This window comes from Ceratotherium simum, chromosome 2 (assembly GCF_057802395.1).
Source record: "Ceratotherium simum simum isolate JZ-2026a chromosome 2, ASM5780239v1, whole genome shotgun sequence".
NCBI lineage: Eukaryota > Metazoa > Chordata > Mammalia > Perissodactyla > Rhinocerotidae > Ceratotherium > Ceratotherium simum.
In genome coordinates, this window is record NC_141901.1 from 641843 (window position 1) to 666304 (window position 24462).

A 24462-nucleotide genomic window follows, 5' to 3' on the forward strand; every position below is an offset into this window, starting at 1 on the left:
TCTCTCTGTCTCTCTCTCTCTCTCCCTCCCTCCCTCCCTCCCTCCCTCCCTCCCCCTCCCTCTCTCCCTCTCTCTCTAGCATGCTTTCTTTTATTCAGAAAACATTTGAGTGCCTGCTGGGTACAAATAAAATATGAAGGTGAAAAGGTGCTAGTTCCTCATGTGATTTCTATTTGCATTTCTCAGGTGAATGTTTGAATTTTGGAATAAAAACTCTGGAGGAAATTAAGTCAAAGAAAATGAAGGAAAAAAATAAGAAGCAAGGTGGTGGTAAGTCATTAGGAGTTTTGACAAGGATGAATGTTGCTAGAGGAGAATAATAAGGACACTTAGGATAATAAGGACACTTGGCAGTAGCCAAAATAAGCAAATAGATTTTGACTTTTGTGGCTTGTTTGAAGTAAAACACAGACTTATTTAAATCATACTTTTTTAATTTATTGCAGCTGTTTCAGTCTCTTAACTGCAGAGGCAGGCACATACAATAACCTGAAAAAACTTGTTTATCTTGAAAAATATAACATTACAGAACAGCATATAACACAGGATATAAACTATATTAAAAGAGGGAAAACTTTATTTTGTAGTAGATGAATTCTTCCTCAAGAGGTGCTACGATTTTTTTCTGGAGATTGCCTCAGCCAGGTTGATATATATCTCCAACCCTCAACGTGATAGAGAGAGTATGAAAGGTAGTATTAGAGAGAATCACACTATTGGTTCTAAGTACCCTTTTGCTAAAGCTTGTTCTGTAGGAACCTTGGAGTTGTGTTTTGCAGATGACTGAATATAGATAAAAAGGTTGACTTGAAACACCTGATGGTGGTGTGTTTCTGAGTATTCTAACATTTTAGCATAATGTTAGCCTTATGGGTAAATAAAAGTAGATTGAGTGCTTAAGTCATTCAAAACAATTTTATATTTTATTTTCACATCATGCCTAAGGCAGATAAAAAATAGAGATTATCTCCACTTCCTCCACTTCCCCCACCACCACCACATTTTGCTGTAGGCAAACAGGAACAGAAAGACTGATTGGCTTGTAGTTGTGCAGTTGTCTCTGTTGGACTTCCCTGGTCCCCAAAACAAAATTTCTTGATTTGTGATAGCTTTATTTTCCATGAATTATTTACTGTTCTTTGACTTGCTTTATTCAGAAGGTTCTTCAGGAGTTTCCAGTCTTTTACTCCAACCTCAGCCCATTCCAGGTCCTGAAAAAGAGAATGTCCGGACTGTGGTGAGGACAGTAACTCTGTCCAACAAACAAGGTGAGGTATAGTTAGGTCTTAACAGTTGTCGGGCTACTGCTTTTAAATAACTGGGATAGCAAAATCCTTGGCAGTATTTTACCTTTGGTGGATTTGCTGGAAGACTTCAGTATGTCGATCAGATAGAAGGATGAAAAGACAAGTTAGTGCATTTGACTCTACCATTTAAAAGGTTGAAATTCTTATTCCAGCAGCTCTCACATTTATGTATATCTAATTTTTACATTTACTGTTTATTTGTATCTATTCAGCATATTATTGACTGTCCATTGTGAGTAAAGAACTGTAAAAACCCTTTGAGTTATAGAAAATGTAAGAGTCTTTTCACTTAATAGTTTTAAATCTAGTAAGGAATATGACACTAGTAATTGTAGTATGCAGATACATTTAAATGTTTGTGCCATTCAAAGAACAAAGAATCAGAGGAAAGAGCACACTTCCTGCTGAGTGGTCTGGGAAGGTTATATAGGAGAGTTAGTGGTGGAGTAGAGTGTGATTTCATTTAATGTATTGCAGTGCACAAGCAAAAGTATAGCTTGGCTTTTATTACCAATTGGTTAGAATACAACCTGTCTGTGTATACTTGGCTACTATTAATAATTAGGACTGTGCTGTTGCTTCCCTCTGGGCTGTGCGCTTGGCTATTTAAATTATTATTTAATAGGTTAATTTTTTTTTTTTCTGAGGAAGATCGGCCCTGAGCTAACATCTGCCAATCCTCCTCTTTTTGCTGAGGAAGACTGGCCCTGGGCTAACATCCATGCCCGTCTTCCTCCACTTTATATGGGACGCCGCCACAGCATGGCTTGCCAGGCGGTGCATCGGTGTGCGCCCAGGATCCAAACCGGCGAACCTCCGGCCGCCGCAGCGGAGCGTGTGCACTTAACTGCTTGCGCCACGGGGCTGGCCCCTACATTTTTTTTTTTTTTTTTAATGTTAGTCTTCCTTAATACTGAGATCTGATTTTCAGGAAACTTTCTGGGTGGATGGACTCATTAATTATCTCAGAGCATACTTTGTACCCATTAGTAGTTACCTGAAAACAGAAAAATTGGCTAATGGTAGAGAAATTGTGTTTTTGCCATTTCAGGAGAAGAACCCTTGGTAAGATTGAATCTCGCTGATAGACTGGGGAAACGAAAATTTTCAGTAGGTGAGATAAGTTTTGTGCGTATCCTTTGTTTTCTGCTTGTTTGTGTGTTAACATGATACCTCCTCCAAAGCTCTCAAAATATTGACAAACGCCCTGTCAATATTGATTTGTCAGTCCCCCTATATTCTTGGCTGAAAGCACTTATAAAATTTATTCCGGTTTTTCACATGTGCATTATACATTTTTATTAAAGTCATAGAAATTTATAGTGTTACAATTTAAGTAGATTATGGCCTACTTTTTAGAAGGTACTTGGTTTGAAAAACAGTAAAGAATACCTCTGTGTCTATTGACGAAATTTGAGTTTTTAGTGGGAAGATAGTGTCCAGTTATTTTAATTAGGTCCCTGAATTTATTAGCGCTATTTTATATTTAGGAAAGTATTTTACCATATTTCTGAATTGTCATGTACTTACCCTAGTATGTCTGTCTCAAAAGAATTATTTTGAAAATCTTCTCTGACTTCAGAGGTTGTGTACTTGCAAATACGAAATCTGTTTTTTGTTTTAACACCATTCTCACTGCCTGAGAAGTTTTAGGTAAAAAATTTAGAAAGCTTTTAAGCTATTTTAATATCAGCATACGTGTAAACTTTGTGATTTTTGGTTTCGTGTTTAAATCATAAATGAGAGGAGAGAGAAGATTATACTCTGTGTAGGGTCTTTCAGGTTTTTCATGGGACCCTGCAAAGATTATATCTTCAATCAAGCACTCTGAAAAACAGTTTTTAAAAACTTGTGACATTTAAACTACTTGTCTTGAACAGATAAATGTAATAAACCAAGAGTCAAGAAGCTTGGTTCAGGTCTTGGCTCTGTCACTAATTGGTGACTTGGGTAAGATACAGAATCTTTCACAGCCTTAGATTTCTTATCTGGAATTGAAGAGAGGGGCTGTTTGGCCTTTGGAATCTTCACATCACAGGAAGATCTAAAATTTTATGGTTCTTCTGCTGTTCTTCTATTCATCCCAGGTGCATTTAACCATGAATTTACCTAGAATTCAACAATTGGCCAGTTAAGATTTTTTTGTACGTGAAGATTTTTTTTTAATTTTATTGAGGTCATAATAGTTTATAACATTGTGAAATTCAGTTGTACATTATTATTTGTCAGTCACCATATAACTGTGCCCCTTCACCCCTTGTGCCTACCTGCCAACCCCCTTCCCCTCTGGTAACCACCGAACTGTTCTTTTTGTCCATGTGTTAGTTTATCTTGTACATGAAGATTTTTTTTCACATGTTCCTAATTCTGAATTTCAGCCTTAACCAGAGCTTATAATCCTCCACTTGTAGTTTTAGTCCGTTATTTGGTAAATGTTAATTTGTGCATTCTAATGTTTTGTCCCTTTCCTTACCTCTTCTTTCTGGGACATGTTTATTCCTTCTCTAACATTGAGTTCTAAGGAACCTAGTGAACAGACACACCATACAAATGCAGAAAACTTAAAGAATTATTCTATGTTGTGTGTTTTTGCTTGTATTTCTTGACCTTGCTGAAGATTGACTCGAACTCTTAAACTGAGTTTCTTCTGTTTGAAGGTGGTGACAGCGATCCTCCATTAAAGCGCAGCCTTGCACAGAGGCTAGGGAAGAAAGTGGAAGCTCCAGAAACTAACACTGACAAGACATCAAAGAAAGGTACCTTTGTTCTGATGTACTCTGTGTGCGTGTGTATGAGTAATCCTGAAATTGTCTCTTGTAATGTTAAAAAGTATGGTTTGTCATTCTTTTTCTTCAGGTAAATTAGATTATCACCTTCTGGTGTCTGCTTTAGTATTCATTCAACTCACATTTGAGTGCCTGTTCCACTAGATTCTAGGTAGACACCATGGATAAAAGAAACACATCACAGTTCCTCAGCGGCTTATAGTATGATGGCAAATAGGAATATTTATATATATTTTGATAAATTCTGTGATAGAGAAAGTACACAGTGTTGTGGGAGCACATAGGAAGGACACCTAATTTTTTTTTTCTTTTATTGTTTTCTTTTTTCAGTTTTTTTTTATTGAGGTAACATTGATTTATAACATATAAATTTCAGGTGTACATCATCATATTTCGATTTCTGTGTAGACTACCTCACGTTGAACACCCAAAGACTAATTACCATCAAAGGGCACCTAATCTTACCATCTGTCAGGGAAAGGTTGCCAGAGGAAATGATGTTGAAGCTTAGACCTGAAACATGATTTAGGTATTAGCCAGGTGAAGTTGAAGGGCTAGAGGCTGTGTTTTAGGCAGAAAGAATAATACATGCAAAGGTGCAAGCTAAGAAAGCATGATGTGCTCAAGGGACTGAATATGGCTGAAAAGTAGAATTGGGGTGAAGAGCCTGGTGACTGGAGAAGAAAAGGGACTGGATGGTATGGAGCCTTTTAAGCCATGTCAGAGAGTTTCGCCTTATCCAAGGATAGTAGCAAACCATGGAAAGGTTTATAAATAAGGATCAAAGGCTCAGGTTTGCATTTTAGAACCATCATCCTGCCTAAAATATGGCAAAAGGTTAGAAGGGGACAAGAGTACTGTCCGGGATATGAGTTAGCAGGCTGTTAAAATAATCTACACGAGAGGAGTTAGTGGCATAGATTTAGTATTCTAGAGGTTGATACGGAGAATGTGGAGTAAATTGAGAGATATGTGGGAGTTAGAATGGTTTGATAGTTGAAGTTCTATTTATAGAAAGAAGTCAAGGGTTGGATTTTTTTTCCTTGTATCACTTGCAGTGAAATGTTGGTGTTAATTAGCAAAAATAGGTGTTTTTTCCTTCTCATTGTGTTTAGTTTTAACTTCTCTTGAAGATAAGAAACTTTTTCCCAATTTTCCTGTAGTCCAAGAGGCTTTGATGAGTAGATGTTCTTTTTGGGGGGCTTTCTTGCATTCTCAGAACAAATAGAAATTACTCTTTTTCTTTGCAGCCAAATTCGCTTACTCCTTGCCTATCATATGGAAGACTCTCATAACTAAAGAGCATGTTTCAAATAGATGTAGGGGAAAAAGACTTTTTGATGCCAATAAGGTTTTAGAAGATTGTACAGTAACAAAATTATTTTCCTAAATTCAGTAGTTTTTGCTTTTCAGATCTAAAGAAAGATTTTTTTTTAAGCTTTCCAGAGTGCTCTAGGGAATCCATGATTCGCCTAGAGGTGTACTGTGGAGAAGGAAAGTTTAAGACCTGAAGAGATTTTTTTAAAAAGCATTTGCATTAGAAGACAAGTATAAGCCTAATTTGTGACCTGTGAAAAAGATATTTGACCTATAAAGGGTCTCTGTTCAACTTTTGGTTTTTTAAAATCTTGTTTTTATAGTTCAAGTTTCGAAGTCTCTGAAGGAGCGATTGGGCACGTCAGCTGGTTCAAACAATGAGGAGGCAGCAGGTAGGTAGACTCTAAGACCAGCTTCTCATATTTTTTTTCTTGCTGCAAGAATCTTTACTTTTTTTCTGATTTAACTATTGAGTTAGGTTAGGGCTTGTGGGGGGTTTTTTTGTGAGTTTTTTTGTTTTTTAAGGAATTGCTTACTCGCTGGTATAAATTCTCTTTTTTGAAGCTGAAGATGGCAAAATGATTGTTCATCGTAGCATTAATAGTAGGAAGTTAGAAACAACCTAAATATCCAACAAAAAGGAGTTAAATTAAGGTAGTTATGTACTAAAATAATCGCTGTCATGGAAAGTCATATTCTGAACAATAATGATGTGGAAAACTTCTTGCATTTATTGAATGAAGAAAAGTTACAAAAGAACACATCACTTTTGACTTAGGGCACATAAGAATCTTTTTTTTTTTCTGGATGAAGATTATTTTATTATAGAAAGTTATTCTCAGGAACAGCATCCATATGAATGAGATGATTCTAGTTTTGTAAAGATAAAAATATATGCCTAGAAAATGCAAAAAAATACACAAAATATTAACGTTGGTTTTATCTGGGTATTGAGGTTTTAAGTAGTTTTAATTTTCTTCTTTGTATTCTTCCTGTACCTTAATTTTTAAACTTCTTTTTTATTGATGTTTTAATAGTTTATAATATTGTGAAATTTTGGGTTGTACATTTTTGTTTGTCCATCACCATATATATGACTCCTCTCACCCCTTGTGCCTACCGCCCACCCCCATTGCCCCTGGTAACCACAATACAGTTTTCTCTGTCCATGTGTTGGTTTATATTCCACATATGAGTGAGATCATACAGTGTTTGTCTCTCTCTTTCTGCCTTATTTCACTTAACATAATACCCTCCAGGCCCATCCATGTTGTTGCAAATGGGACAATTTTGTCTTTTTTTATGGCTGAGTAGTATTCCATTGTATATATGTACACCACATCTTCTTGATCCAGTCATCAGTCGAGGGACACTTAGGTTGATTCCACTTCTTGGCTATAGTGAATAATGCTGCAACGAACATAGGGGTGCATAAGCCTCTTTGGATTGTTGATTTCAGGTTCGTTGGATAGATTCCCAGCAGTGGGATAGCTGGATCATAGGGTATTTCTATTTTTAATTCTTTGCAGAATCTCCATACTGTTTTCCATAGAGGCTGTACCAGTTTGCATTCCCACCAGCTGTGTATGAGGGTTCCTGTTTCTCCACATCCTCTCCAACATTTGTTGTTTTTTGTCTTGGTGATTATAGCCATTCTAACGGGCATGAGGTGATATCTTAGTGTTGTTTTGATTTGCATTTCCCTGATGATTAGTGATGTTGAACATCTTTTCATGTGCCTATTGGCCATCTGTATATTTTCTTTGGAAAAATGTCTGTTCATTTCCTCTGCCCATTTTTTTTTTTTTTTTTGAGGAGATCAGCCCTGTGCTAACATCTGCCAATCCTCCTCTTTTTTTGCTGAGGAAGACTGGCCCTGGGCTAACATCCATGCCCATCTTCCTCCACTCTATATGGGACACCGCCACAGCATGGCTTGACAAGCAGTGCATCGGTGCGCGCCCGGGATCCGAACCTGCGAACCCCAGGCCGCTGCAGCGGAGGGTGCGCTCTTAACCGCTTGCACCACCGGGCAGGCCCTCCTCTGCCCATTTTTTGATCGGGTTGTTTGTTTTTTTGTTGTTCGGTTGTGTGAGTTCTTTATATATTATGGAGATTAACCCCTTGTCAGATATATGTTTTGCAGATATTTTCTCCCAGCTGGTGGGTTGTCTTTTCATCTTGATTCTGGTTTCATTTGTCTTGTAGAAGCTCATAAAGTCCCACTTGCTTATTTTTCCTTTAGTTTCCCTAGTCTCGGTAGGCATGTCATCTGAAAAGATTCCTTTATGACCAATGTCAAGTAGTGTGTTGCCTATATTTTCCTCTGTGAGTTGTGTAGTTTAAGGTCTCACCTTCAGGTCTTTCATCCATTTTGAGTTAATTTTTGTGAATGGCAATAGCAGATGGTCCACTTTCATTGTTTTGCATGTGGCTGTCCAGTTTTCCCAACACCATTTATTGAAGAGACTTTCCTTTCTCCATGGTATGTTCTTAGCTCCTTTGTTGAAAATAGCTGTCCATGTATGTGTGGTTTTATTTCTGGGCTTTCAATTCTGTTCCATTGATCTGTATGTCTGTTTTTGTACCAGTACCATGCTATTTTGATTACTCTTGCTTTGTAGTATGTTTTGAAGTCAGGGATTGTGTTGCCTCCAGCTTTGTTCTTTTTTCTTAGAATTGCTTTAGCTATTCGGGGTCTGTTGTTGCCCCACATGAATTTTAGTATTCTTGTTCTGTTTCCGTGAAGAATGTCATTGGGATCTTGATTCGGATTGCATTGAACCTGTAGATTGCTTTAGGTAATATAGACATTTTAACTATGTTTATTCTTCCAATCCATGTGCATGGGATGTCTTTCCACTTCTTTATGTCATCATCGATTTCTTTCAATAATGTCTTGTAGTTTTCATTGTATAGGTCTTTCACCTCCTTGGTAAGATATATTCCTAGGTATTTTATTCTTTTTGATGCAGTTGTGAATGGTATTATCTTTTTGAGCTCTCTTTCTGTTAGTTCGTTATTAACATACAGAAATGCAACTGATTTTTGTAGATTGAATTTGTACCCTGCGACTTTACTGTAGTTGTTGATTATTTCTAACAGTTTTCCAATGGATTCTTTAGGGTTTTCTATATATAAAATCATGTCATCTGCAGATAGTGAGAGTTTCACTTCTTCGTTGCCTATTTGGATTCCTTTTATTCCTTTTTCTTGCCTAAGTGCTCTGGCCAAAACCTCCAGTACTGTGTTGAGTAAGAGTGGTGAGAGTGGGCAGCCCTGCCTTGTTCCTGTTCTCAGAAGAATGGCTTTCAGTCTTTCTCCGTTGAGTATGATGTTAGCTGTGGGTTTGTCATAAATAGCCTTTATTATGTTGAGGTACTTTCCTTCTATACCCATTTTGTTGAGAGTTTTTATCATAAATGGATGTTGTATCTTGTCAAATGCCTTCTCTGCATCTATTGAGATGACCATGTGGTTTTTATTCTTTGTTTTGTTGATGTGGTGTATCACGTTGATTGATTTGCGGATGTTGAACCATCCCTGCATCCCTGGTATAAATCCCACTTGATCATGCTGTATGATCTTTTTAATGTATTGCTGTATTTGGTTTGCCAATATTTTGTTGAGGATTTTTGCATCTATGTTCATCAGTGATATTGGTCTGTAGTTTTCCTTCTTTGTATTGTCTTTGTCTGGCTTTGGTATCAGGGTGATGTTGGCCTCGTAGAATGTGTTGGGAAGTGTTCCATCTTCCTCTATTCTTTGGAATAGTTTGAGAAGGATGGGTATTAAATCTTCTTTGAATGTTTGGTAAAATTCACCGGAGAAGCCATCTGGTCCTGGACTTTTATTTTTTGGGAGGTTTTTGATTACTATTTCAATCTCTTTACTTGTGATTGGTCTATTCAGATTCTCCATTTATTCTTTTTTTTTTTTTTTAATAATTTTATTTATTTATTTATTTTTCCCCCAAAGCCCCAGTAGATAGTTGTATGTCATAGCTGCACATCCTTCTAGTTGCTGTATGTGGGACGCGGCCTCAGCATGGCCGGAGAATCGGTGCGTCGGTGCGCACCCGGAATCCGAACCTGGGCCGCCAGCAGCGGAGTGCGCGCACTTAAACGCTAAGCCAGGGGGCTGGCCCTCTCCATTTAGTCTTGATTCAGTTTTGGGAGGTTGTATGAGTCTAAGAATTTATGCATTTCTTCTAGATTGTTCAATTTGTTGGCATATAATTTCTCATAGTATTCTCTTATAATAAATCCTCTGTATTTCTGTGGTATCCATTGTAATTTTTCCTCTTTCATTTCTAATTTTATTTACTTGATCCTTTTCTCTTTTTTTCTTAGTCAGTCTGGCTAAGGGTTTGTCAATTTTATTTTCTCAAAGAACCAACTCTTTGTTTCATTAATCCTTTCTACTGTTTTTTTTGGTCTCAATTTCATTTATTTCTGCTCTGATTTTTATTATTTCTCTCCTTCTGCTGACTTTGGGCTTTGTTTGTTCTTCTTTTTCTAGTTCTGTTAGGTGTAATTTAAGGTTGCTTATTTGGCCTTTTTCTTGTTTGTTAAGGTGGGCTTGTATCGCTATGAGTTTCCCTCTCAGGACCGCTTTTGTTGCATCCCATGTGATTTGTTATGGCATATTTTCATTTTCGTTTGTTTCCATATATTTTTTGATTTCTCCTTTAATTTCATTGATGATCCATTGGTTGTTCAGTAGCATGTTGTTTAATCTCCACATTTTTGTCACTTTCCCAGTTTTTTTTTTGTGGTTGATTTCCAGTTTCATAGCATTATGGTCTGAAAAGATGCTTGTTATGATTTCAATCTTCTTAAATTTATTGAGGCTTGCTTTGTTTCCCAGCATATGGTCTATCCTTGAGAACGTTCCACGTGCGCTTGAGAAGAATGTGTAGTCAATGGAGAAGAATGTGTAGTCAGCTGTTTTTGGATGGAGTGCTCTGTATATGTCTACTAGGTCCATCTCGTCCAGTTTTTCATTTAAGTCCACTGTTTCTTTTTTTTTTAAGTCCACTGTTTCTTTATTGACTTTTTGTCTGGATGATCTATCCATTGATGTAAGTCTGGTATTAAGATCCCCTACTATTATTGTGTTGTTGTTAATGTCTCCTTTTAGGTTTGTTATTAGTTGCTTTATGTACTTTGGTGCTCCTATGTTGGGTGCATATATGTTTATAATTGGTATGTCTTCTTCGTGGAGTGTCCCTTTTATCATTATATATTTCCCTTCTTTGTCTCTCTTAACCTGTTTTATCTTGAAGTCTACTTTGTCTGATATGAGTATGGCAACACCTGCTTTCTTTTGTTTGCCATTAGCTTGGAGTATTGTCTTCCATCCTTTCATTCTGAGCCTGTGCTTGTCTTGAGAGCTGAGATGTGTTTCCTGCAGGCAGCATATTGTTGGGTCTTGCTTTTTAATCCATCCTGCCACTCTGTATCTTTTGATTGGAGAATTTGATCCATTTACATTTAGGGTAATTATTGATATATGAGGGCTTAATGTTGCTGTTTTGTCATTTATTTTCCGGTTCTTTTGCATTTCCTTTGTTTCTTGTCCCGTTTGTTTTGGACTGCCAATTCAGTTTGGTGGTTCTGTCTTATGACTCTTCTGGTTTTCTCTTTGTTTATCATATGTGATTTTGTTTTGATTATTTGTTTAGTGGTTACCTTGAGGTTTGTACAAAAAATCTTGTGTATGAGATAGTCCATTAATCGATGGCCTCTTATTTCCTTATACTAAGTCAATTCAATCTCTTTCCTCTTCCCCTTGTAAGTCGTTCTTGTTATACCTTATTCTATCTTGTGTTGTGGGTGTGTGTTTACAGTGATGAGGTTATATTTATTTTTGGTGAATTCCTTCCTTTGATCTTTGATTTTGGTATTTATGTTGTTGCTAACCTATTCCGGTAAAGATCTGCTATTTTTCTGATTTTATCTACCTATTTTTCTCCTTGTTCCAAGCTTTGTATTTCCTTTCTCTTCTTTTTTTCAGGCCTGAGTGCCTTCTTGAGTATTTTTTGTAGTGGGGGTCTCGTGGCCATAAACTCTCTTAGCTTTTGTTTATCTGGAAAAGTTGCTATTTCTCATCATATTTGAAGGATATTTTTGCTGGATAAGAGTATTCTTGGCTGAAAGTTTTTGTCTTTCAGTATTTTGAATATATCATTCCAGTCTCTCCTAGCCTGTCAAGTTTCTGTTGAGAAATCCGCTGAGAGCCTGATGGGAGTTCCTTTGTACATTATTTTTTGTTTTTGTCTAGCTGCCCTTAATATTGTTTCTTTGTCATTGACTTTAGCTAGCCTTACCACTGTATGTCGTGGAGTGGGCCTGTGCCTGTTGACGTATTTAGGCGACCTATTGGCTTCACTTACTGGTATTTCCTGCCCCTTCCCCAGATTTGGGAAGTTCTCAGCTATTATTTTCTTGAATAGGCTCTCTGTTCCTCTTTCCCTCTCTTCTCCCTCAGGAATGCCTATAATTCTTATGTTACATTTCCTAATAGAGTCAGATATTTCTCGGAGACTTTCTTCGTTTCTTTTTAGTCTTAGTTCTCTCTCTTCCATCTGGAGCATATCTGTATTCCTATCCTCTATAATGCTAATTCTTTCCTCCATATTGTCAGCTCTGTTCTTTAAAGATTCCAGATTCTCCTTTATCTCCTCCATTGTGTTCTTCATCTCCATCAGTACTGATTGGTTTTTCTTTATGATTTCAATCTCTTGTGAAGAAACTCCTAATCTCATTGAATTGTTTGTCTGTGTTATCTTGTATTTTGTTGAGTTTTTTTATGATAGCTGTTTTGAAATCTCTGTCGTTTAGGTTATGGATTTCTGTCTGCAGGGTTGGTTTCTTGTCATTTTCCTTCTGGTGTGGTGATTTCATGTACCTTTGCATTGTGGTTCCTATATGTGCTTTGTTTTTCCTCATCCTGGAAATATCTGGTTGCGATTTCCACCCGCTGTCACTGTGTGGGGGTTAAGGGCTGTGTAATCTGAGCCCCCTGTGCTCTGCCCCAGCTGCTCGCTGTGATCGGCCGGCCACTTGGTCTGGTCAGCTGAGTTGCAGTGTCCGGCATGTGGAGGGGGCTCTCTCTTTTGCCTGCTGGGTCCCTGGCGTGGGGGGCTTCTTGCTCGCCCCTTGTTATCCACTCTGCTGGGATGCTCAGGTATTGATGTAGCAGTTCTGAGTCCTCTGTGTGGGAGTTTCCCACTGGCCAGAGAGCCCCAAGAGCTGCAGTTTCCCTGCAGAGGGCCGCCACTCCCCCATCTCTGGGAGCCCAGCAGACCGGGATCGCTGATCTGATGGGGAGGGAGAGGAGTTCTCCTTAGCTCTCCTCACCTCCTCCGGGTGCCCCAGCACAGTCCACTCTCAGATGTGTGGCAGTATGGATCTTTCTGATCTTCCTTTTCACTGTCTAGGAGTCCATTGTTGGTCTGTGACTATTCCTTTTGTTGTATCTTATTGGGGGAAGAGTTTATGGGAAAGCTCACTCCGCCGTGACACTCATGTCACTCCCAATTTTTAAACTTTTTAAATTGCGAAATATAACCACATAAGTGTGTATATACATATATATATACACATATATATATATGTATATATATATAGAATTTAAAGACTAATAAAATGAATATCCATGTACTCAGCCACTCAGCTTTTTTACACATTGCTGGGTTCATGTATAATGATGCTTTTTAATTTGTATATCTATATTCATGAATGGTGTTCATCTTGTGCTTTTCCTTTTTCAGCCTATCCTTATCTAATTTAGATATTAAGATTTTACCAGCATCATAAAAAGGGAATCTGATGTCAAACATTCTTATTCTTTTGTAAACAACCTGGATTTATTCTTTAGAAACTTTTTGGATTTTCTCTTACCCCTCTCTAGTATGCCCTGACTTACTATGGTAGATCTAAACATGGATCTTTTTGTTCATTCTGCTCGTAGTCAGTGGTTCCTTTGAATCTAAGAACTTAACCTTTTGTAGTTCTAGAAAACATTCCTCTAATTTCTTTGAGTATATCCTCCCCACCCTTCTTTTTGTTTTCTCTTTGTGGAATTCTTATTACACAGGTGTTGGACTTTTTGAACATATTCTCCACATGTCTTTTTAACCTTGCCTTCATACTTTCCATCCCTTTGTTTTTTTGCCTTACCTGCTAAGATCTTTGCTTGGCTTTATTTTCTAGATTAGGAATTGACAAACTTTTTCTGTTAAATGGTCGGATAGTAAATATTTTAGGCTTTGCAGTCCCCAGTCTCTGTCGCAGCTACTGAACTTTGCCATAGTAGTGTGAGAGTAGCCCTTTGCAATATGTAAATGAGTGAGCGTGGCTGTGTTCCAGTAAAGCTTTATTTATAAAATTTAGAGGGTGGCAGATTTGGCCCATGGACTGTAGTTTGCTGACCTTGTTTTAGATGGCTGATTTACTACAAGCCTTGTCTTTTTTTTATTATTTACTCCTTCAGTTGGATTTATTTGGGCACTCATATTTTTATTTTCCAAGTATTTTTTTTTTGTTCTCTGATTTTTCATTTGTCACAGCCTGATTTCAGGCTGCTGTGAGGTTTCTACTTTGAATCTTTTTTGAAAAAATGTGTGTGTGTATTATGTTGTCTTCTCATCTTCTCTTTGTTTATTTTGGGTCATTTTTAATGTTGTTGCTTTTCCATAGATGTAAGAACCTGGCCTAGGTTTCCTCTGTGAGTCTGAAGGTCTTTTTCCCAAGTGGTCCTTTCTCCTGGCCAGGAGAACTGACTTAAAATGTCTGCCTAAGTGGAGAGGGTACACTGAAAGGCAGCTTGTGTGGGTTGCAGGCTAAAGGCTGGGGGCCCATACCATTGCCACAGTAAGAAAGACATTCTTTACTTTCACAGTGCAACTAACTTTTTTCCTTTTCTAGCTTTGCTTTTGACTTTTCTCCCCCACTCTACTTTTTCTCCTTGGTGTTTGTGAAAGCCTGAAGTTTTCATGCTCTACTTCTCTCCAGCCCTAACACCCTCATAATGTGCTTGCTTCCCTGGCAGAGTCTCCTCTTTGTAGGGAGCAGTTCTCAGAAGGTCATGACTGGCCCAGCTGTTCTATAGGCCGTCCTTAAATTTCTACCCACTGTTGCTTTTCATACTAGTGTGGCAGTTTTCTTTGGCTTTGTTTGGAAGAACAGATCTTACTTCTGCAGTTCTGTCTGTTCTTTTTCTATTCGTTATAAATTCAGACATCTGCTTTCTGTCTCAGAAATTCCTCAAGATTTATGCTCTGCCAGTGGCATCCTTCGTTTTCCATTGCTAGTATGGATTTATTCTACTTTTTTTTTTTTTTTTTTTTAAAGATTTTATTTATTTTATTTTTTCCCCCCAAAGCCCCAGTGGGTAGTTGTATGTCGTAGCTGCACATCCTTCTAGTTGCTGTGTGTGGGACTCGGCCTCAGGATGAACGGAGAAGTGGTGCCTCAATGCGCACCGGGGATCCGAACCCGGGCCACCAGCATCGCAGCGCGCGCACTTAACCACCAAGCCACAGGGCCGGCCCATTTTTATTCTACTTTTAATGTCTTCATTTTGATGAAATTTTGGTAGGGAAGGGAAAAAGGGTCTCCATGTCACCATTCATGTTGTACTTTCTTGGAGTGGTAATTTTGAGATCAGTCTACCATCTTGAAATGGAAGAATTTTTATTTTAAAAACCTAAAGAAATAATTCAGTAAGTGTTTGAGTGCTTCCTCTGTAACAGGTACTATATTAAAATACTGCAGATAACTATAGTCAGTGTTCTCATGAAGTGTATCTAGTATGGTTGGAAATAGAGGCAATTACAGTACTGTGTGATAGGTGCTGTGATTGGAAAAACAGATTAGATTGGAGGGTGTCAGTTTCTAGGCTGAACTCAGTTAAAACTAACTAGGCAGCAAGAGAAATGAGACCACTAGGGAATATTCCGAGTAGAAGGGACAGCATATTCAAAGGTTCAGAAGGTGAGACAGAGTATAATGTGTTTAAGGTTGTAAAAGGATATTTTTTGTTTGTTTTTGATCTTTCATTAAAAGCTGTTATTCAGTGACTAGATATGTGTGTGTATAATCTCCAAATTATTCTTGTGTTTTCTGCATCACTTCATTATTTCTTTCTTTAGCCCTCCAGTAATGAGGACAGGCATATCTGTCAAGTGTGAAATTCACTCTTTAGTTTAAACAGATCTAGAAAGATTAATGTAAACAGATGTAGCAAGATTAATGTATCATTAAAAATAGCTCTTCAGTGGCATGCCCATCTCTGGGCCCTTCCCATTTTTCTTCTGTCTTGTCACCTGTTTTACCTCCTTTTCATCCTTTAAATATCATTTAAATATTACCTCCTTTGAAAAGCTTCCCTGGGCCGGCCCCGTGGCTTGGTGGTTAAGTGAGTGCGCTCCACTGCTGGCGACCCGGGTTCGGATCCCGGGCTCGCACCGACGCGCTGCTTCTCCGGCCATGCTGAGGCTGCGTCCCACATACAGCAACTAGAAGGATGTGCAGCTATGACACACAACTATCTACTGGGGCTTTGGGGGGAAAAAATAAATAAATAAAATCTTTAAAAAAAAAAAAAAGAAAAAGAAAAGCTTCCCTTATCCAATTCCTAGACAAAGGTTGGTGTTCTTGCTGTATGCTCCTGTATAGCATTATACTTCTTTATCAAAGCTGTTATCGTTACCATACTTTGTTGTTGCTTAATTATTGGTCTGTCTGTTAGACTATAAACTACATGTGGGCAGGGATTGTATTTTGCTTATCATTATATTTCTAGCACAGTGTCCAGCACATGTTTATATCTATGAGTGAATGGAAGAGTTAATTTATTGCTATTTTTATTGGTAAGTTTTATAATGACAAGTTTCTCCAATTAGTAAATGGCTTTCAGGTTCCTCAAGAATAAGCTTTTGAATAGAAATTCAAATCAGCAGTTTTTGCCTCCTGAGAGTTTTCCTTGAGGGCAACTACCTGAAACATGCAATATTCTAATTGAGATTGAAATTAATTTACTTTTGATCATTTTAAATGCCTGCCTAAATGATACCACTTTATTGGACTCTGTCCTGATCCAAGAATAGAGAGATCATAAGTTGTTACGAGATGAACTCCAAGTACAGTGACCTGTTTTTCCCCCATGAAAACAGACCGAGTTACTAAAGTTGGTGAGATCCACGTGAAGACATTAGAAGAAATTCTTCTTGAAAGAGCCAGTCAAAAACGTGGAGAATTGCAAACTAAACTCAAGACAGAAGGACCTTCAAAAGTTGATGATTCTACTTCTGGAACAAGAAGCTCCTCCACTGTCCGAATCAAAACTTTCTCTGAGGTCCTGGCTGAAAAGAAGCATCGGCAGCAGGAAGCAGAGAGACAAAAAAGCAAAAAGGATGTAACCTGCATCAAGCTAAAGATTGATAGTGAAGTGAAAAAAACAGTAGTTTTGCCACCTATCGTTGCCAGCAAAGGACAGTCGGAGGAGCCCGCAGGTAGATGCAAGTCTATACAGGAGGTGCATATCAAGACGCTGGAGGAGATTAAACTGGAGAAGGCGCTGAGAGTGCAGCAGAGCTCTGAGAGCAGCACCAGCTCCCAGCCTCAGCCTGAGGCCGCCCCGGGGGCAAGGCGGCTTCTCCGGATCACCAAAAAAACAGGTAACAAAAGAGCTTGGTCTGTAGTACCACTTACCTAATTCATAGTTCAAGGGGCACTGTTCCATGGGTTATTCGTAAGAGTTCGGTAGAACGTGTCTTCACATAGATAACTTTGAAAACCACTGGATTAAATGAAGTTAAGCTGTTTCTTTACAGCAGTGCTATGTAATATTTAGACCTTTAATATTTTAACGTGCATTTTGAAACTATGAGGACTAGTGGGCTTTATCTACAATTTTATTTGTCCTATCTTTCTTATCATTACTTTCATTAAGAAAAGTTTTGTTTAACTTCATCTGTCATGAAGTTGCAGCCTAAATGAAATAACTAATGATTTGTTTAATGCGAATATAGGTATAAAAGAAGAGAAGAAACTTCAAGAAGGAAGTGAAGTTGCTTCTCAGAGCAGTGTTACTAGAACAGAGGCTAAAGAGGTGAGTTTATTCAAAATCATTTCATAGTTTTGTTCATGGCAAGCAAAGGCTAGATGAATGGTAAAATGTGCTTTTTAAGTTTTAGCTTATAATAGATTTCTGTTTAACACTTCACTGATCTATAAGGGTAAACAGTCTTTCAGTATCGTTATCATTTTCCAAGAGTTTTCTATACTATGTATATCAGTGTTCTCTGCCCTTGTAAAGTTGTTTTTAATTGGCCATTAATATTTTTTAAATTGTTTTTTTTCTTGCCTTTGGGAATAACGCCACTGGTTGTACAAAACTTGGGAATTGTTATTTACAACCTAGATATAACCACCATTAGTTTTTTTCATGGATTTCCTTCAAGCCTTTTGTTTATATACACATGTATGTGAATTTGTTTAATGTTTAACTCATATTTAGAACATAACTGAGAACTCTACAGTGTATCATTTTGCAGCCTGTTTTTTTTTTTTTTTTTGACTTTTTTTATTGTTTTTTAATTTTTTTTATTTTTTGTGAGGAGGACCAGCCCTGAGCTAACATCCAATGCCAATCCTCCTCTTTTCTGCTGAGGAAGACTGGCCCTGGGCTAACATCCATGCCCATCTTCCTCTACTTTATATGGGATGCCGCCACAGCATGGCTTAACAAGCAGTGTGTCGGTGCGCGCCCGGGATCCGAACCCGCGAACCCCAGGCCACCGCAGCCGAGCACACGCACTTAACTGCTTGCACCACCGGGCCGGCCCCTGCAGTCTGCTTTTAACTTTACCATATTAATAATTCTTCAAGACATTTGTTTTTACTGGCCATATAGTGTTCTGTTATACAAATATAGTCTGTTTCTGAACATTTGTTTTACACAATTGTTTACACAGTTAAGATAATGAACATATGTATACATAAATCTTTGTGCAAGTGTCTGATTATTTAGGAATCATTTGTATTAGACTTAGGGTCGTCGTTGTCTAGCCTATAGACTCTGATTTTTTTATTGTTCCACACATCTTTAATCTTTCATCTTTAGCTTAATGTTTTCTGTTTAATGTCAAATAAAGAGCAAAAGGTCTTGTGTTCTGGATCACATGAAACTCTGCTTGACTTAGATGTTAGCCTGGTAACTTATAAATAGTAATTATCATACAGGTTGTTAGAATTACTTGGTTTTAATTCTGTCATTTAAATTTATTCATAGGCTTCAGATGAGACCACAGGAGTTGGCATCACTAAAATTCAAGTTAAGAGATGTGAGACCGTGAGAGAGAAGCCCATGCAGAAACAGCCGGAGAGGGGAACCTCACAGAAGGAAAAATCAGTTTTGACACCCCTTCGGGGAGATGTAGACTCTTGCAATACCCAGATAGCAGAGAAACCAGTGCTTGCTTCTGTGGCAGGCGTCACATGGCACCTGACAAAGCGGCTTCCCACAAAGTCATCCCAGAAGGTAGAAGTAGAAACCTCAGGGATTGGAGACTCAATACTAAATGTGAAATGTGCAGCACAGACTTTGGAAAAAAGGGGTAAAGGTGAGTATGTTTTCTAGTGTGTCTTTCTTTAGGATCTCAAAATTACCAAGTTTCAGTGACTTCCTGGCAGCAGTTGAGTTGAATTTCATTTGCCTTGTATTCTGGTCACGCAGATGTAATATTTCTGGTAATTCTATTTAAAAAGACAAAACTAGATGAGCTCTTCTCTCAGAATTTAAAATTTCTGTTTAAAAAGCTTTGTCTAGGGGCTGGCCCGGTGGTGTAGTGGTTAAGTGCACGCGCTCTGCTATGGTGGCCCGAGGTTCGCAAGTTCGGATCCCGGGCGTGCACCAACGCACCGCTTGTCAAGCCATGCTGTGGCAGCGTCCCATATAAAGTAGAGGAAGATGGACATGGATGTTAGCTCAGGGCTAGTCTTCCTCCCAAAAAAAAAAAAAAAGCTTTGTCTAAAACTTTCTGTGGTGCATTTTTTCTCTGGTTTTGAAGAAGAAAATCACCAGGGAATAGAAGAACGGTAGCAAATTCAGGAGCCACTGAAAGGAACCATTTGAGTAAATATCTACATTCTGGCCACTTGTAGTACAGACTGCTTATGGATCATTTTCAGTCTTTTTCTTTTTAATTATTTGTGGTATTTCTAGTACTGTGAAGGAATTTTGACATTCTCAGTTATTCTCCATGTAAAAGAGACATTATTCTAGCTATTAATCAGATATTTTCTGTCCCTTGTAGCTAAACCCAAAGTGAATGTGAAGCCATCTGTGGTTAAAGTTGTCTCATCTCCCAAATTGGCCCCAAAACGCAAGGCAGTGGAGGTCCACCCTGCTGTCATTGCAGCTGTGAAGCCCCTCAGCTCCAGCAGTGTCCTGCAGGAAAGCCCGGCCAAAAAAGCCGCTGTGGTAAGAAGCAGATCCAAGTCGATGGTGCTGCAGTCTGTGTGGTAGGAAAGAAGGGGATTCAGTCTCTACTGTTTGGGTCTGTGTGTAATCCTTCCTGCCATTTCCTAAGCATTTTAGTTGTTTAGGTTGTTCCTGTGTTTTACATTTACGGAGTGGCAAGAGGGGATTTTTTTAAAAGCTTATTTTTGGATGGTAAGATATTTTGCTTATTCATGCATTCAGCCTTTAAATTATTTATTCTTGGATTCCCAGGCTTAAAAAAAATGGTAGCCATGATTCTAAGAAGGCAGCAAAAGAAAATGAATACACTCAAATGAAAAAGCCTAACTCTCCCACTGAATTACCTTACTCTTACTTTTGTAGGCTGTTGTCCCACTCCTCTCTGAGGACAAATCAGTCACTGTGCCCGAGACAGAAAAACCTAGAGACAGGTAACACCTTGCAATTCTTTTTGACCATACTTTAGGCCACTGTTACTGTTTATGCTCTCTAGAGAATAACACTGCTAAATAACTTTAGTGACAATTTAGCCACATCTAAATAAATCTGCTAAACTTCAAATTAATTGCAAGAAAACATGATACTCAGAATGGCTATGCTCTTTTGGTGCCATTGTTTATATTTTGCCTCTATTATTTAAAAAATGTTTGTAACGCCTGTCTGAATTCTGCTTTAAAGGAGGAAGATACTTTGTGCCAAATCAATCAAACAATTCTTTGTTTATGTGTGTCCTCAGAAACAACTCTTTGCTAATAACTCTTTATGTTCCTGAGACTAGGTAGTCCAACCAGTCATTGACAAAGGGCTGTTTTCTAATAATCTTTTGGGTGTTTTTTTTCTTACAGTCTTCTGCTGCCTCCAACCCAGTCCTCTTCAGATCCCTCCCCACTGGAAGCATCTGGCCCTTCCTCATCCCAGATGGCCACGAAAACTCGCCGACTCAGCTCTGCCTCAACAGGAAAACCCCCACTCTCTGTGGAGGATGATTTTGAGAAACTAATATGGGAGATTTCAGGAGGCAAATTAGAAGCTGAGATCGACCTGGATCCTGGGAAGGATGAAGATGACCTTCTGCTTGAGCTATCAGAAATGATTGATAGCTGAAGGTGATAGTAGAACATTTAAAACAAACAAAAACAAAAAACTCGCCAAAAAACTGGACTTAGTTTCATCTATTATAATATTTACCCAAGATGATCATTTCTTTAGTCTAGAATTTGCCCCAAATCATAAGTATACCTCTGAATTATCTGTATGTGTCTTGGATTTCTTTGGGTCAGATTTTTAAAGTCCCTTAATAACTATTTTGTCCATTTGATGCCATTCTTTAGCATCTTTGAGAAAGAAGTCTGTCTTACCCCTCTCTCCACAAAAAGACTGAGAGGGAGATCCAAGTGAAAGGTTGCCAGAGAACCTAGTGACTCCTTGAGGTGTTTGTCAATTTTGGCTTTTTTCTCCTTCGTTATATTATTTATGTATTGTCTTAATGTACGTAATATTACCTGAGTTTGAAAAGGATGAAGACAGCTGCTACCATTGAGGACCAAATTTCATGCTACCACTAAACAACAACAACAAATCCACTCAGTCTGTGTTAAATTGTATGTCTTTTTAAAGGTATTTGGAGATTCAACTAAGCTTTGTAGAGAGGGCTGAGCAGCTCAGGAAGCCTGTAATCTGGACATAACTTTTTGGACCTGATTTTCATGCTTCTGCTGCTCTGTAAGCCTCTGAAGAGCAATAGCTAATTTATTATTACTGTAATTTTTTAAGGCTTTAAAGTGCCTCAGGGGTCCTCTGAAACTAATTTTCCATTTCTGGGATTCCCTGGATTCTTAATAAGAGATGGTGACCTAATGATTAGAGGAATTCTTTTTAAATATGAAAGTTGTCCCTTCTCTTCTTCAGTACTTGCCTCCTTATTACAGGGATAAAAATTGGTTAATTTTTATTTCTAACTCTCCCTGCAAACTCTTCTTGCCCAGTATTTATTTGATGCCCTTTAACCACCTGAGGAGAAAAAAATGAACTTATTCAAGCTGCCAATATTTATCTATGGACTGTAGCAGTACACTGAATTGTACTGTAGTAGGGATTATTGAGATGCTCTGGGGGTGTATTGTATACCTTCCAGTTTTCTTCATTTCTGAATTGAATTTTCTTTTCTTGATGTTAGTCTCCTTCATATCACCTCAAGGTTTAGACTTGTGAAGGAATAAGTATGATCGGGATAATAGTCTTGAAAGGAGACATATTGTACATAGCTGGAAGGAAGAGGAAAGAAGGACTTTTCCATTTTTATATTTTGCTTTAGGTGGCCAGTTTTGTTTCTCATAGGGAAATCTGACCCACCTGTCATGTTGGCTCCTAAGGAACTGCTGTTGTAAGCGGCTCATCAAGAGTTGAACTTCATGTAGCCTTGTTGGGAATATGGAAAAGGAAGAAAGCCACAGGACTGCCCATTCAGTCTTGGAAAGATCTGGATGATTCTGCACAAACAAAAATGACTTGAAATTTATGTATAGACGCCTCTCTACCAATCCATCTTCAGCTGACTGAATGTTGTATTATAGCCCTTCTCCAAAGCAGGGGTGGAATGTTCTGGTTTCACCACAGATTTTCTACTTACTTCATTTATGGAATTGGCTTATAGATTCCAGGTCCCTTTTGTATATAACCTTTATTCTTTTGCTTTTTTAAAAATAATTTTGTTTGATATTTAAAGCTCTTGTATTAGTCAATGATTCGTGTTCAGCATTATTTGAACCATTTGCCATTACAGAAAGAGAAATACTTATTTGTGTTTTAAATAAAACTGGTGTAGGAAAGTCTTGATGTTGTAAGTTAAATAGCCGCCCATCACTTTAGCCTAGGATCTGCCTCAGTAGAGGCCAGTGTTGTTGGCCGTTTGTGTAAATGCCCCGATTTCACAGATATTTGGCTTTAGAAACCTTTCACAAGGACATATTGCCAAAATTACCCACAAGTATGCTCAGTTTTAGCCACAGGTTCTTTGGGTAAGTGAATATTATTATATGTGAGGATTTTTTCTGACACTGATACTTAGCTATTATCATTGTAACTCAAGTAATGCCTTTAATTTTTTAAAAGGAGAGAGGGTTTAGAAGTGATCTTAGATGTATTCAACAATTTAGAATTCTCAAGCATGAAGCATATAAAAAATTTAATTCAGGAAAGTCCAGGTTTTTCCAGTAGTGCACCCATTTTTTTTTATGGGAATACATATAAATTTGTTAGCGACCAAAGAACTTAGATTTTTCCAAATGATAGTCTAAGAAGTACAGTCATGCATTGCTTAACACTGGAGATACGTTCTGAGAAATGCATTGTTAGGACATTTTGTCGTTGTGCGAACATCATAGAGTACACTTACACAAACCTAGATGGCATAGCCTACCACACACCTAGGCTACAAGGTACTAATCTTATGGGACCACCATAGTATATGTAGTCTGTCATTGACAGAAACGTCGTTAGGTGACATGACCATAGTCCCAACAAGTTGAATCAGGTTTTCACGAAAAGCAAAACAAATTGTGTATTCAGTTTTGAGTGATGACAGTTTTTAATTTTAACAGTAAGAAAAGGGGCCAAATGTTGCGGAGTTTAGCCATAGCCAGAAGTTTCAAGATAGTTTGCAACTCATGCGTTTGTCTCAAGATAACAATCCCTAAAGTTCTGACCTTAATCTCAAATTCCAATGGGTGCTCTCTTTGATGTGGCCAGAACTAGTTCATTTTCATCTCAACCAATCTTTGAAACCACCATAGAGATAAGACTGATGTTTAATAATTACAGGTTCAGAAATAAAGCCTGTTCTATGTTGGTCAAAGTTCTATGATCCTTTTCTAAAATAGTGGCTTCATTTTGCCAGAATATTTCTGTAATTCTTTAAAATAGTTGCTTTGAATTTGTCAATTTAGTGATAGGAACTGTGTGGTCTCCAGTTGCTGTTTAATAGGTAACACTATTTTAAAGTGGCTAACATTGAGTGCTTATTATGTACCTCTTAATTCACATATCTATTTTCACACTAAATCCTACACTGCATTGGAAGATCACTGCTTTTTATCTCCAATGTAGTGTCACAGTGTGTTCAGATTTAACAGTAAGAGTATATAGTCTTATGTGCAGTTGGATTTGATTCATTGAACCTTTCAAGAGCTCTTTTTCGTTAAATCTGATCTTCAGAAGCTGCTCAACAAATCTATGAAAGCTTCCACAACCCACACATCTGATTATGTTAATTTATTCTCCAAACTGCTTCAATTTCTTTCAATTTGCAAAATGATGTTAGTTAAGGGCATGAACAAAAAAAATACTTGACCATTTTCTTAACCTTGTATAATAAAATGGGCAAGGAATAAGCAATGACCCTAAATAGGAACAGAAGTCTGGGATTTATATTTTAAAAAATGAGTCACAAGATTTACTGAGTGAACCTATTAATAAAATATTTAGATTTAGTTGGATTTAACTGCTAAGATGTTGCAGAGTCTGAGTCCATGGCGATGAGTAAAAAGTGGATTAAAACTTGG

At 37.9% G+C, this 24462-nt stretch overlaps 1 protein-coding gene across 2 annotated transcripts in view; it reads left to right on the forward strand.

The window, feature by feature from the left end:
• ZC3H11A (zinc finger CCCH-type containing 11A) overlaps positions 1–22734 on the forward strand; it is a 32732-nt gene extending 9998 nt beyond the window's left edge. For both annotated transcript variants that reach the window (XM_087436767.1, XM_087436769.1), the window contains 11 exons: positions 187–270; positions 1158–1268; positions 2359–2421; positions 3965–4063; positions 5734–5802; positions 16593–17096; positions 17451–17530; positions 18713–19043; positions 19737–19903; positions 20267–20334; positions 20749–22734. In XM_087436767.1, the coding sequence (XP_087292893.1) occupies positions 187–270; positions 1158–1268; positions 2359–2421; positions 3965–4063; positions 5734–5802; positions 16593–17096; positions 17451–17530; positions 18713–19043; positions 19737–19903; positions 20267–20334; positions 20749–21007 (1835 nt within the window). In that variant the 3' untranslated portion in view covers positions 21008–22734. The remainder of the gene's footprint in view (positions 1–186; positions 271–1157; positions 1269–2358; positions 2422–3964; positions 4064–5733; positions 5803–16592; positions 17097–17450; positions 17531–18712; positions 19044–19736; positions 19904–20266; positions 20335–20748) is intronic.
• Positions 22735–24462: the final 1728 nt, after the last annotated feature.